This window comes from Cydia amplana, chromosome 5 (genome assembly GCF_948474715.1).
Source record: "Cydia amplana chromosome 5, ilCydAmpl1.1, whole genome shotgun sequence".
NCBI classification, from domain to species: Eukaryota; Metazoa; Arthropoda; class Insecta; order Lepidoptera; family Tortricidae; genus Cydia; species Cydia amplana.
The window spans coordinates 142,438-156,841 of record NC_086073.1 but is presented as its reverse complement, the minus strand read 5'-3'; the positions used below and the strand labels follow the sequence as shown (position 1 = coordinate 156,841).

At 45.1% G+C, this 14,404-nt stretch overlaps 1 protein-coding gene across 1 annotated transcript in view; it reads left to right on the top strand.

The window, feature by feature from the left end:
- The window catches only part of LOC134647758 (cilia- and flagella-associated protein 43), a 30,287-nt gene extending 16,086 nt beyond the window's left edge, over positions 1 to 14,201 (top strand). The window contains exons 26-31 of the mRNA XM_063502055.1: positions 11,536 to 11,694; positions 11,822 to 11,935; positions 12,350 to 12,493; positions 12,641 to 12,793; positions 13,112 to 13,248; positions 14,051 to 14,201. Of these exons, the coding sequence (XP_063358125.1) occupies positions 11,536 to 11,694; positions 11,822 to 11,935; positions 12,350 to 12,493; positions 12,641 to 12,793; positions 13,112 to 13,248; positions 14,051 to 14,192 (849 nt within the window). The 3' untranslated portion in view covers positions 14,193 to 14,201. The remainder of the gene's footprint in view (positions 1 to 11,535; positions 11,695 to 11,821; positions 11,936 to 12,349; positions 12,494 to 12,640; positions 12,794 to 13,111; positions 13,249 to 14,050) is intronic.
- The last annotated feature ends 203 nt before the right edge of the window (positions 14,202 to 14,404 follow it).

Sequence of the window (14,404 nt, the reverse complement as noted above, 5' to 3'; positions counted from 1 at the left end):
ATACAGCACTTGTTACAGGCTTCTGAACAAGTATCATTCTGAAAGCTAACATGGAGAATAGAAATAGATGTCTGAGATAGCTTGCTACTTCACTGGGTATTAGAGGTACCTGGCAGTCGATCTCATTTTTGATGCACCATGAAGATCATTTCTACATTGTGGGCGTACAGCGACCTCGACAAGGGGACGATCTAGGGAGTGCTCCCCGGTACTGGTTTTCTAGACAACCAGTACTGGACCCGGAAATACCCGGTTATCGCCGGTTCGGTTTTGGAGCGTCCTATCTGACAGGAGCTACGCCTCGATTCTTAAGGTCGTTGACTTGTAAGGGATGGTGGTCCGACGTTGTGTTCACTAGGACCGCCAGTAAATTGCAAGCTTACCACAGCTGCGAGAAAGCTCTCCTCATCACGCCGTCACAGTAAACAGACTAGCCTGGGAGGTGGAGATATCCATGCCAAGTCGTATCACCGGCAGCTGCCAAACGCGTCGTGGTAGCACTTCAAAGAGTCGATTAAGACATACCGTGGTACAATGCGAGGGCTCTCGAAAGCAGAGAGGCCGACCAACAAGGTGCCTATCAGGCGAAGATAGTCTCGGCGGCTTCTGGGCGCGGCTGCCACTCGGGGGACGCAGTGACTTTTTGATAAACCGTCGCCTTTGGGGGTTATACCGACCTGGTAAGTAGCAAGGAACCAGCGCGAACTATAGACGATCTGCTGGCATCAGCAGTTTTTTCGACAACCGTAGTAACGGTTGTATGTTTGTAGTACACTCCTGTCGTCAGCGCTGCAGGTGCGGCCCGTTAACGATTACTCTCCACTTGAAGGGCCTCACTTCGTACATTGTCTACCATTATTAACGGACTACAGGTATAAGGTGAGGACTACGACGGTGCAATCTCCATAAACTAACGTTTGCGAATTTGAGACTGAACAGGAGGCATCGAGTATAGTTTCTGTGAGAAACTCGGCAGCAAGGCCTCTGTATGTTGAGAAAACGAAAAACCTTCAGTCAAACTTGTATAGGAATAGAATAGAATAGAATAGAATAGAATTTCTTTATTTGCCAGAATACGTATGGTACAAGATGACAACAGTTTTACATGTAAGTATCAGTATTCAGTCGAAGACACGACATGCAAATAATTGACTAATAATAATTTTAACATAAAATAAAAGCACAATATTGAAAAAACTTAGATACAAAAATAAAAACTGTGGGTAATTTTTTTATAGTTAAAAAAAAGTCATCCACTTGTATCAAATTGAATAGGTATTAAATAAAATAAAAAATGTCAAATTAAATAGTAAAATCGTTACAAGTTACATAATGGTCGTCGTGTACATAATTTATTTAAAAGTCATTGGGAATATAAATGAATAGTAAGATGTCAAGAAATAAACCTAATCTCTGCTACTTAAAATATTATTCTATTTGATTTAACAATTTCTGCTCTAAAAATTCCCTTACACTATAAAAACAATTTTCAGACAGCCATTTTGTAATCTTATTGCTAAATTGGTTACAATCAATTTGCTTTAGCTCATCGGGAAGACTGTTGAATAAAACTATACACATATTGTAAGCATTTCTGTGGTATACAGTAGAATGTGAAGGAGGCTGATATAATAGGTTCCTGTATTGCGCTCTCCGATTCCCGGCAAATACATCAATTCTCTTTTTAAAGAGTTCAGGGTGCTTTTTCACAAACAGACATGCTTTTTTGATGTACATGCAAGGTAAAGGCAAAACATTAAATTCCTTAAACAGTGGTTTACAGCTGTCCGTGAACCAAGCGTTGGCTATCGCACGAATGCACTTTTTCTGCCGAATGAACGCTCTTTCAATGTCGACCGAATTGCCCCATAGTAAAAGACCGTAGTTAAGTACAGATGCCACATATCCGTGGTAGGCAGTTGTTGCGGCCTGTAAGGATACCGTAATTCTAAGTTTCCTTAGGGCGAACACAAATCCGTCAAGTTTGGAACAAACAACTTCGACGTGTTTTTTCCAGCTTAAGTTGTTGTCAATATGTAAACCTAAAAATTTCACATTATCACATTTTTCTACTAAGATGTCATTATATTTGATGTCTAGTTGGTCAGGATTGGTTTGATAGGAATGAAATTGAGTGTACACTGTTTTCGTTAGGTTTATATTGAGGTTGTTATTGCTGGTCCATGTACTGATATCAGCCAAGGCTTTATTTATTTCAGCTTCATACGTTAGAATGTTCTCTCCCTTGATCATCAGTGTAGTATCGTCCGCAAATAATATACACTTTTGTGCGGTAGCTTGGGGAAGATCATTAACATAAACTAGGAACAACAATGGGCCCAAATTACTGCCCTGAGGGACTCCCCATCTATTTACGTGAAAGTCGGACCGGAACTTTTGTTTCACAAGACTTCTACCCTGACTAACAAATTTTTGAATTTCTGTGCACTGTTTTCGGTCTGCCAGGTAGCTTTTGAGCCAAGAAAGTACTGAACCTCTAATCCCATATATTTCAAGCTTCCTCAAGAGTATATTATGATTAACAGTATCAAAAGCCTTACTTAAGTCAAGGAAAATTGATGTTATTGGCAATTTGTTATTTATTGCTTCTGAGACATATTTGATAAAATGGAAACATGCTAATTCAGTCGAATGACTTTTCCTAAATCCGAACTGATTAGGTTGTAATATCTTTTTCTTTTCAAGGTAATTCGTTAACCTCATAGACATTGCCTTTTCAAATAATTTAGATAAAACTGGAACTAATGTTATAGGTCTATAATTGTTTGGATCTTTGCGACTACCCTTTTTAAATAGTGGTTTAATAATTGATAACTTTAGCTGTTCTGGGAAAATGCCTTGACTAAATGATAGATTTATAATATGTGTCAGGGGATGGGTAAGGCTTATTGCATTTAATTTCAAAATATTCGTAATAATGTCATCATAGCCACAAGCTTTACTGTTCTTTAGGGACATAATTAATTTGTACACCTCATGTTCATCAACTGGTTTCAAAAACATTGAATTTATTTGATTAATCAGATTGTTTGTTGCTTGGGGGGTTACTTGTAATACATCTAAATTAGAACTAGAAATATTAATGAAATAATTATTAAATAAATTACAAATTTCTTGTGGATCGGTATATGTCATATTATTAAACTCTATAGAGTCAAGATTATTGTTATGATTATTATTAGATGTCATCGATGATATTATATTCCAAGTCACCTTACATTTATTCTTATGGTTTATAATGAGCTGTTTATTGGTCATTTTCTGAGCTGCAAAAATACACTTCCTGAGAATATTATTATAGGATTTCAATATATGTTTGTTTTCATTCTTATTTTTTGATGTCCTACACTTCATATAAAGCTTACGTTTCGTGTAACATGATTGTCGTATTCCCTTGGTTATCCACTTTATTTTATTTTGGCGATTGCTAGTTTTTATTTTGATCCACGGAAAACATAAGTCGTAAAATAAACGCAAAAGGTCATAGAACTTTAAAAATGCTTCATTAAAATCCTCAGTACCCAGAATGTCAGAGAAAGATAGTGCAGAGATGCATTCAGAAAATTTAGCAATATTTTCACAACTATAGTCTCTTACGAACTCAAACCATCGAATACATTTATCTGACCTTTGCACATTGATAGTGAGTGTTTGAGCCATGTCATGGTCAGATAGACAAAGATTATGAGTCTCACTTACCACTTTTTTTATGTTTATATTGCTGGCAATTTGGTCCAGGCAAGTATTACGCCTGGTTGCTGTGTTGATATGCATGACAAAATTATAGTTCATCAGTGTACTCTTCAGGTCTTGACTAAACGAGCTGTCTGTTAAAATATTAATATTCCAATCACCACAAATTACTAATTTCTTTTTTTTGTACTTCGTTACTAAATGCATTAACAAAATATTTAACTTATGTATAAATATGCCTACATGAGATCGAGTTTGTTCAGGTATTCTGTAAATTACTACTATTATAAGATTTAGTCCAACAATCTCGGTTCCACAGCACTCAAAGTAAAAATTTGTTGCCAGTTTAGGGTCTAATTTAATAGATTTTACCTCCATCGAATTTTTTACTAGGATAGCAGTACCACCTCTGCTGCCTTCTCTACAATAGGATGCTGCTAATTTGTAATTATTAATTATAATATTGCATTCACAGTTGCGCTTTACAAAAGTTTCGCTTAGACAGACTACATCAACCTCCTGGTTCCTACTTTGAAATTCTTGCAACGCAATTTGTAAAAATTCAATTTTGTTTAATAAGCCATTTATATTTTGATGAAATATTCTTAATTGATTATCGGAACAAGTATGTTTGATCTGTCGATAGTTATTCACGAAAAAATGTAGATTTATTAGGCAGATCGTCACGGCAAGGGTCAACAGTTGATGAATTCATGATTTCGTTTTCCATTTGGATTAAGGACACTAATTGACAAATGTCAGTAAATAATGTTTTTAGGCCTGTCTTATTTAGTTGGCCTGATTTATGATAAAACATATCATAGTCATATACTAAGTTACGATTGCTATCGAGTAGGTAGGCGTAATTATACTTAATATTGTCAATATACAGTAGATGGTTGAACATTTCAATTCTTCTGTTACACATATTTGATAATGGACTAATATTAAACGTGGGAAAGCATATGATAACATTGGTGTGGGTAAGTTTTGACATAGTGTTCCTAATATACAAGACTATATTATCGTAATTTTGGGACTTCCTAAAGTCTTCCTCGCCTATAAAAATAATACAGAAATCCTTTTCATTAAAGTCTTTCAATTTACTGTCGATGTCACAGAGTAATGTTCGCACACCAACTCCCGGATAAACATAATGGCAAACATTGAAGTTGTCGCCTAGCATGTAATTAGATGTTTGCAACATTTTATTATATTTATTGGTACTCAAAATTGAAAGGTTATTCCTACTATTTTTCTTCGTTACACGCGATTGCGATGCGCTTCTCCGAACAACATTTGGCGTGGAAGACGATTCTTGGACTATAACATCCTTACTTGCTGTATGGATGACTTTTGGGTGAGGAGATATAGGTCTGCCATGATCACTTTCAGGCGGTGATCTCGGTGTATTTTCAAGCTCCAAGACCAGGTCGGTGATAGTACGAGAATCCCGTTCGTTGTCGTCGTAATTTTGCCTAGTTTCGTTCGATTTAGGTGTACAAAATAATTGAGATTTATTTAAAGTTTTCGGTTTCTTTGGAGTAGACTTCTTGGTATGAGATCGGCAAATGTGTTCCAATTTAGAGACCTTAATACTGTAATCACCAATTTGATTTTTAAGCATCTTATTTTCGGCTAGCAAGTTTTCAATTTCTTGGTCAGCAATTTTTAATTTTTCCTCTAAGTCGCTAATTTTGGTACTCATTAAATTTAATTTTTCATTTAGGTTTTCTCCAATTTCAGGGCAGCTTCTATTCAGTTTGCTTGTACTTTTTGACGATACTGAAGAGGACGAAGAGTCAGAGTCTCCTTCATCGGGTAAAGACTCGAAAGAATTTTTTGTTGATACTGAATATTCGTATTTTTCTTCTTCCGCGGCATTGCTGTTAGATAGCGAGGTAGAATTGTCTTTATGTATTTCTTTTGAGTTTTTTGTAACTGGGATTTCCTTTGCAGGTTGGCATCCCTGGCATTTCCAGGCTTCTTTTTCCTCCTTCGTCATGGAATTTCGGAAGTATCTGTCAGGAACGTTGGTGCATACGACGTCGTAATTGTTTTGACACGAACAACATTTGAGAAACCTCCTTGTTTTTATAATGTTTTTGCATTGGTAACAGTTGATGGGATCTTTCTTTGTAGACATTTTGTCCCAACTTATTTATTAGAAGAAACGTAAAAAAAAAATAAAAAAAATAATAATTAAAAATAAAAAAGTTTCATGTCGACCGGGAATCGATCTCGCACCTCCGGTTCAGCAGACGGAGTTACGTTACGTAGAGCTATCGAAGCTCCTGACGAGATCGCAAAAGTAACGGATGCTTAGATCGTAGCGCATGTCTCTATGCACTTTCAACGCTGATTGGCTGCTGGGTGCAAGTGATCACCATGTTAACTGCGGTATGTTTTGCACTCTTCGGCCGTTATGAATTATTTTTAAAAGTATTTCGTTTATAACTCACGATTCTGTAGTCCGATTTTCATACACTTTTCACTGAAATGATCTACTGTTTATGCACTACACGTTGATGTTAGTTTATATGGAAACCAATTACTTTTTGCACTAGTTTTTATTTTATATTCACGGAGTAAACAAACGTAGGTGTTGCCTCTATGACAGCGCGCGCGCCCCCCCAGGAGCATGGTAGCATGCTTTTAAGGAAATCGCACTGATGAAATCAAGTCTAAAATCGATTTTGGCGCTTTGCTTAACAAAACTGTTTCGATAAAGTCGAAGACAGACAGATGGAAACTGCTGGAGTCCTCCTGGCCCCTTTCTCTTGGCACCGGAAACACAAGCTCGTTCAGGCGCAGCGGGTTTATTTGTCCCATTTTGTTTATTAGGGGCTTGGCGAACGAGTTCGTCTTTGTAAGACGGAACTTAAGCTGGAGAGCGCGGGCAAGCAGAGAGATAATTATGTGAATACTGCAAACCTTTTCAATGCCTTCAACCTCGGTTTTGAGCGGAGCACACGGGACCTTGTCTGCCGTCGCCTTGGCGACGGAGGAATCCTTAACCGAAAGCAAGAGTTTAGCGGTATGTTCGTGCTGTTGTACCATAGCTATAAGCGCCTGCGTACCTCAATGGGGCCATGTGGACAAGGAAAACTGGTACCGTGGTACACGTGGCGCCGGACGGCAGCGGCGTGGCGCCCGGCCGGCGTCGGCTTGGCGGGCTGCATCGACACGGCCGCTGGCGATATCATTGGGAACGGCAACAGGTAAGTTTTCTTACGAACAGAACATGGGTGCCATTGCAAAGGACGACAGCGTCGTACTTGCAGCTAGTGTTGAGTCGCTCACTCGTGAGGCACCTCATTTGTACCACTCATTTTGTTAATTTGTCGTAATACTTCGTACCGCAAAAATGTCTTACTTCACTCCTCTATTCATTTTACTTGATTCTAAAATTATCTTTCTCCTAAAAGTTCTATTCTTAACCTCCAGAATTGCACTCCAATTAAATGTTACTATTTATTTATTTATAAAGGAAGTGATGGTTACATAAATATGTATATACATTAAATATTTTTGTCGCCGTTGGAATTAATGGAATAGTCGACGCTGAAAATATGCTAGTACCTCACCTCATTTGAAGTAAGACATTGTAACACCTCATTTTAGAAAATGAGGTACTCATACAAACTCATTTTAAATTGATGTCCTACCCATCACTACTTGCAGCATCGACGTAATTGCCGGCGCTATCATGGCAACCGCCGCCGCTCGGAAGGTGCCGGTGCGTGAGGTGGGCGGCGCCATCGTGGCGGCAGCCACCGCCAGCTCGGGAGGCGCCGGCGCGTGACGCGAGAGGCGCCATCGCGGCGGCAGCCATCGCCAGCTCGGGAGGCGCCGGCGCGTGACGCGAGAGGCGCCATCGCGGCGGCAGCCATCGCCAGCTCGGGAGGCGCCGGCGCGTGACGCGAGAGGCGCCATCGTGGCGGCAGCCACCGCCAGCTCGGGTGGCGCCGGCGCGTGACGCGAGGCGCCATCGGGCGGCGCCATCGTGGCGGCAGCCACCAACAGCTCGGGAGGCGCCGGCGCGTGGCGCGAGAAGCGCCATCGTGGCGGCAGCCACCGCCAGCTCGGGTGGCGCCATCGTGGCGGCAGCCACCAACAGCTCGGGAGGCGCCGGCGCGTGACGCGAGAAGCGCCATCGTGGCGGCAGCCACCGCCAGCTCTGGAGGCGCCGGCGCGTGATGCGAGAGGCGCCATCGTGGCGGCAGCCACCGACATCTCGGGAGGTGCCGGCGCGTGACGCGAGAAGCGCCATCGTGGCGGCAGAGGCGCCGGCGCGTGACGCGGGAGGCGCCATCGTGGCGGCAGCCACCAACAGCTCGGGAGGCGCCGGCGCGTGACGCGAGAAGCGCCATCGTGGCGGCAGCCACCGCCAGCTCGGGTGGCGCCGGCGCGCGACGCGAGAGGCGCCATCGTGGCGGCAGCCACCGACAGCTTGGGAGGCGCCGGCGCGTGACGCGAGAGGCGCCATCGTGGCGGCAGCCACCGCCAGCTCGGGTGGCGCCGGCGTGCGACGCGAGAGGCGCCATCGTGGCGGCAGCCACCGACAGCTTGGGAGGCGCCGGCGCGTGATGCGAGAAGCGCCATCGTGGCGGCAGCCACCGCCAGCTCGGGAGGCGCCGGCGCGTGACGCGAGAGGCGCCATCGTGGCGGCAGCCACCGACAGCTTGGGAGGCGCCGGCGCGTGACGCGAGAAGCGCCATCGTGGCGGCAGCCACCGCCAGCTCGGGAGGCGCCGGCGCGTGATGCGAGAGGTGCCATCGTGGCGGCCAGCTCGGGAGGCGCCGGTGCGTGAGGCGAGAGGCGCCATCGTGGCGGCCAGCTCGAGAGGCGCCGGTGCGCGAGGCGGGCGGCACCCTTGTGGCGGCCCGACACCGGCTCGCAGGTGCGTGAGGCGAGAGGCGCCATCGTGGCGGCCGGCTCGGGTGGCACCGGAGCGTGAGGTGGGCGGCGCCATCGTGGCGGCCGCCACTGGCTCAGGGGGCGCTGGTGAGGCGAGAGGCGCCATCGTGGCGGCCAGCTCGAGAGGCGCCGACGCGTGAGGCGGGTGCTGCCATCGTGGCGGCCCGCCACTGTTTCGCTGGTGCGTGAGGCGCCATGGTGGCGGCCAGCTCAAGAGGCGCCGATGCGCAGCCACCGCCAGCTCGGGAGGCGCCGATGCGCGTGATGGACGTTGCCGGCTCAGGAGGCGCCGATGCGCGTGGCGGGCAGCGCCACCGTAGCGTCTTTCGCCGGCACAGGGGGGGAGGCGTGCGCGTGGCGACTGGCGCCACTATGGTGGCGTAGTTGCACGCAACATCACGGCGACACTGTTGCCCGTCGCCTTGATAGATGGCAACCGGCGCGGCGAACGGCCCCGCCGCTGTACTCGTAGTGTTTCCACAGAGTGGCTTCCACGTAACTTACCTTCCTTCCACTTTGAGCAGTCGAGATGCAGTAGCGTGCTCCCCGTGGTCCGGTCCGCTTTCACCTTGGCGCCAGGACGGGACCGAGGTCCGCGATCCACCCGCGCCGCGACCGCAGCAACAGGAGCGGGCGCGTGATGTCTCTCGGAGTCCCGCGGACCGGAAGCGCCTGCGCCGCGACACCTCGGGCGCCGGCCCGCAGCGTCGCGGCATCTCGGAGTCACCTCGGACGACAAGAGAAAGTCGACAGCGCCGACGCGGCGAACGACACGAACTGTCGCGTCGGAAACTAACAACACGAGGTAATACTCCCGGGCTCCGAGCACGAGCACCGACCTCGGCCGACACCTGCGGTAATCGGACGAGAACCGGGGCTTTAGCGTCCAAGTAGGCATTCGCAATGCGCTTCCGAACGCCAAATACAGCTAGAATATCATTAAACTGCCTTACCAGATGGTTTGAGACAATCCAAAACTATCCTATTGCAGCGCGGCCCCGGCACCCCACCGCGCCGGGCCGGCCCCGCTCCCCGCGGCAGGCACGATGACGCACGTTCCTCTCCGATGCGGAGCGACTTACGTTACCACGCGTTGTAACAAACGACACTTGAAACCACTTGTTGACGCACTTCCTACTTCACTCTCGAAAATGCGAGTTAACGGTAACGATTTTAGCAGCATGGCATGTAAAAGATAATTTAGCAAGAAAAAAGTGGGTAGAATCGAAAAGCACCGTTGGAAGATCGATCCCGAGACCGCCAAAAGACTAGTAGTGGCGATCTCTGGCTATATCTCGCTATTTAATCGAACAAACTTTGGATCGGAAATTTTTAAAGCGCCATGCTGCAAAAATGTTCGCAAAAAAAATTTGCGGACCATCGGTCAGGACGGTCGACGAAACAATGACATAGCGGCGGCGAGTGGCGGGGGGCGGGCGTCTGTTTGCAGGAAAGGGAAGCGGAACTACGTCACGGCGAGGCGGCGGAGCGACTACATAGACGCTAGCGGCATCTATCGGTCACCGGAGGCGTTACGCTCTCAATGAAGATCTCAGACGTGGAACGGAACACATAATAGGTATTTTCAAAATGCTTTTTCAAAATAAAATACCTTTTGACCAAATCTCAGATATTTTTGTTTATTTTAGGTATTTATCATGAGAATAGCCATAGAATAGATAATGTTTGTCATTTTCGTTTCACATTGACAATAGTCAGACATAATAGCCGGTTTAGACTCTCGTGGCTCGCAAGCTCGTCGAGCTAATATAATTTAAACACTAACGGCACGGCATAAGGTTTATAACCGAATGACAAGCCGAATGCGAGTGTGTCGAGGCGAGCCACGAGACGCGCCGGGAGCCGAGCCGCGAGTCTAAACGGCTACATAGAGAAATAAGTAAGACAAGAGTGCTCACTCCATACATCAGTTCAAACTATTAATTTCAGTGTCTACATCTAGCATCGAGTAGCGGAACTATCAGTACTGCTACTTGACAATAGATGTCGCACCGACTGGAAAGTATTATCTCAACAGCATAAGACTTTCCGGTCGGTGCTACATCTATTGTCAAGTAGCAGTACTGATAGTTCCGCTACTCGATACTAGATGCTAATAGTCTTTTTGGTACTAAAACTGATGTATGGAGTGAGCACTCTATGTATTTTTTTTTCTCTATGACGGCTATAAGGCGCGCACTCTGACCAAAGAAAAAAACCGGCCAAGTGCGAGTCGGACTCGCGCACGGAGGGTTCCGCGCCATCAACAAAAAATAGAGCAAAACAAGCAAAAAAACGGTCACCCATCCAAGTACTGACCCCGCCCGACGTTGCTTAACTTCGGTCAAAAATCACGTTTGTTGTATGGGAGCCCCACTTAAATCTTTATTTTATTCTGTTTTTTGTATTTGTTGTTATAGCGGCAACAGAAATACATCATCTGTGAAAATTTCAACTGTCTAGCTATCATGGTTCGTGAGATACAGCCTGGTGACAGACGGACGGACGGACGGACGGACGGACAGCGGAGTCTTAGTAATAGGGTCCCGTTTTTACCATTTGGGTACGGAACCCTAAAAAAGGGCGCGCATGGCTAGCAGACGCCTCTATCGGTCAAATTCGGCAATACAAGCGTTATTCGTTCATTTCATTGACTGGTAATGTTGGCTAAACTTAATCACAAAGTATTTTGCATTTTGAAATGAATATTAAAAATGCAAAATACATCTCGAAAAGCATTTCAAATAAAATACAAAATGGTTTTTATTAAAAGGCATTTAAATGCAAAATACAAAATAGGTATTTTGCATTTTGTATTTGCATTTTAAATAGAAGTATTTCAAATAAATCGCATCTCTGGGTCTTTGTAACCATTTAATTATTCATTAGCTGAATTTTCAGATGCGAGCTGTAGGTCTGGAAATGGCATATGTAGAAAATTCCAACGCCATATGGACCAAGTCGATCCTTGCTCGCAAAAACTTCATGATCATAACCCAAGACCTCATCACCGAGCAACGCGCGGCAGCCGAGCACATCGCCAGGAATAGGGTTGTACAGGTTGGCACCCGTCCACACTATTAACGGATAATTCATGAAAGTTATTGCAATTGTGCAAGTTTATCCTGTCCTGTGTGCTTTATGGAATAAATGTTCTTCTTCTTGTTCTCTAAGTATTTGTTGTCAGTTCGTGCTGCCGGCGGGGCAGGTGGAGATCCCCACGACGGGTCACATGGAGGACTACCACGACGCTACGCTCATCCCGCGTGAGGACATCGAGAAAATCAATGAAGTTATTCTGGTAATCATACAAAATGCGAAAATAACTTATTTCTGAATGACCATAAATAGGTATGTACCTATTTTCTTTTGGTAGTAGGTAGGTAGGTATTAAGTATACGATGGTTTTACCAGTCTGCCGGACGATATCAGCCTGTCAGTTGTTCAGAACTGTCACCTTGCGCTTAAGGAAAACTAGGTACCTAGGTATAGCGGACCTGATCGGTTCAGTCGTTTACTAGAGTTATTGCATAAAGTTTGACGGACGGACAACTCCAGAACCATACACTGAGCATAGCCCAACATGCTCTTGATGGCAGGTTTTTTTTATACCACTACCGATCTATTAGGAACTTTTTGTTTCCTTGTATACGAATTTCTGACCTTTATGAACGGTGCGACAGAAGGTATTACGGTATAAGCCTTGTGATTGTAGAGAGTGGGCGAGCTGAAGCTACGCATGATGCGCAAACAGATGGAGTTCAGGAAGGGAATCCTCGCCAAGGAGTGGGCGCACGCGCAGATGAAGATGAAGCTGCGCCACATGGAGCAGGAGCTGGCCTCCTACCGCAGGCTCAAGGTATTTCTTCTAGGGTTTATATATGCTATTTGCTTTGGTCATCATTTCAATGTTCTTACTCAAAGTGGCCTGCTGCTATCACTTGTTATTTAAAAACGAAAATGTTTGTTTACGGTTTGTCTATTTACAATGATTTATATTTTCCAGATTCCGAAAGAGCTCCAGCTGTACCTGAAGAACAAGGAGCGGGGCTACACGGACGAGCAGGACTACGTGCGGCTCGAGAAGGAGATTGAGGCGGAGAAGCAGGCCGTCAACAGGGTGCTCGAGATGCAGATACAACGGGTCGAGGAACTACAGGTGCATGCCGACATTCCTTCATCTTCCTATGAGACTGTCGGTCGGATTTATTATAAGGGCTTACTTTTGTGGCGTGGCCTTTCCATACCAGAATGCTTTTTAGTTTTGAAAGTCGCCCGAAAAGTATTCCTCCGGACCCTTTACTGGAAAAGGCGTAATTTCAGTATAACGTTCAGGAAAAGAGCTGACGATACGTTGGTTATCAGACCGGGAAACTGCCACATTTTCCACAAAACTTTTTTTTGCATGTCATCCTATTGGAACAGTATAGTTATTGAAATTGAAATAATATTTATATATTTAGTGGATTGATTTTAGGTAAAAATCAACGCGATCGAAGCGAAGTCCAACAAACTAGTGACCATGATCACCACACTGAACGCACAAGTTTCGGAGAAACGGCTGAACGAGGACCCTTTAGAGCCGATCCGCACGCGTCACATACTCAAGAAAAGGTAATTTTACCTGCTGTTACGCAAACCTACTATGGTAAAATTTATATAATTATCGAACCTGCTTATGGTAGTAGAGCCGGCCGCAAAATTTCTAACCGACTTGCACGATGAAATGCACAATGGTTTCCCATAAAAGTGATGCTAAGTCCGAATTCGATAGTCTGCCACGGCGGAACTTGCCGAAAGTACGAAAAAGAAGGCCACTTCCGGTGCGAAAAAAGGGGGCTGATTTAACCCATCTGATACCGAAATAATAGTTATGGCAGCAGTTAGAGATTTACATGTAGACACAGAAAGCGAAGTCGTGGCAGACTATCGAATTCGGACTTAGCATCACTTTTATGGGAAACCATTGTGCATTTCATCGTGGTATCAAGTCGGTTAGAAATTTTGCGGCCGGCTCTTCTACTAGATATTTTACGAGAATCGGTTGAGAAATACGACTTGTTGAGGAGAACATTGGACATCAGTCCAATCCGACCAGAACAGCCAAATCTATTTGCGATTTTAGAATTGGCTCCGCAGCAAAATTTTATGAATATGACCTACACAATCTCCTTGCAGAGTACCTATGGCTATTAAGGGTTAAAAGGGCCCTTTATTTTCAGTGATAAGTTCTTTTTCCGTCAGTAGAAAATGGCGGCCAATAAAAAAAAAATCTAAGCGCGAGGGCCGGTTATTCGCCCATAGAAAATTTGAATTTCGCGCCTTTTTCTAGTGGCAAAGTGGGTTTTCCAGAGTATAAAAGACATAGATAGGTATAGCTTGAAGCATGGTCATGCGATACTGACGTTGCTTACAGAATGGAAATGCTGGTACAGCGCAGTCAACTGATCCGCGAGGTGCAGCAGTACCACTCCAACATCGTGCTGTTGCAGACCGAGCTGGAGTTGCTCCGGCTCAAGACCTACCCCACGCTGGCCAGCTTCCGCACCATCGACTAATGCCACGAGGACGCTAGTGTATAGTTATGAGTCCCATGGCTTGTGGAAGAACGGCGGCTAAACGCTTGAGGAATGATGTTGGTGTGGTGATCATGTGCCGTCATCTCGATCCAGTGATGGCCTGATGGCTGTGCAACCTTAAACGTTCCACGGATTATGTTTATTCCGGACCCTCCTTATTTAGTCGTATCGCATGTTTTACAAAATATGCA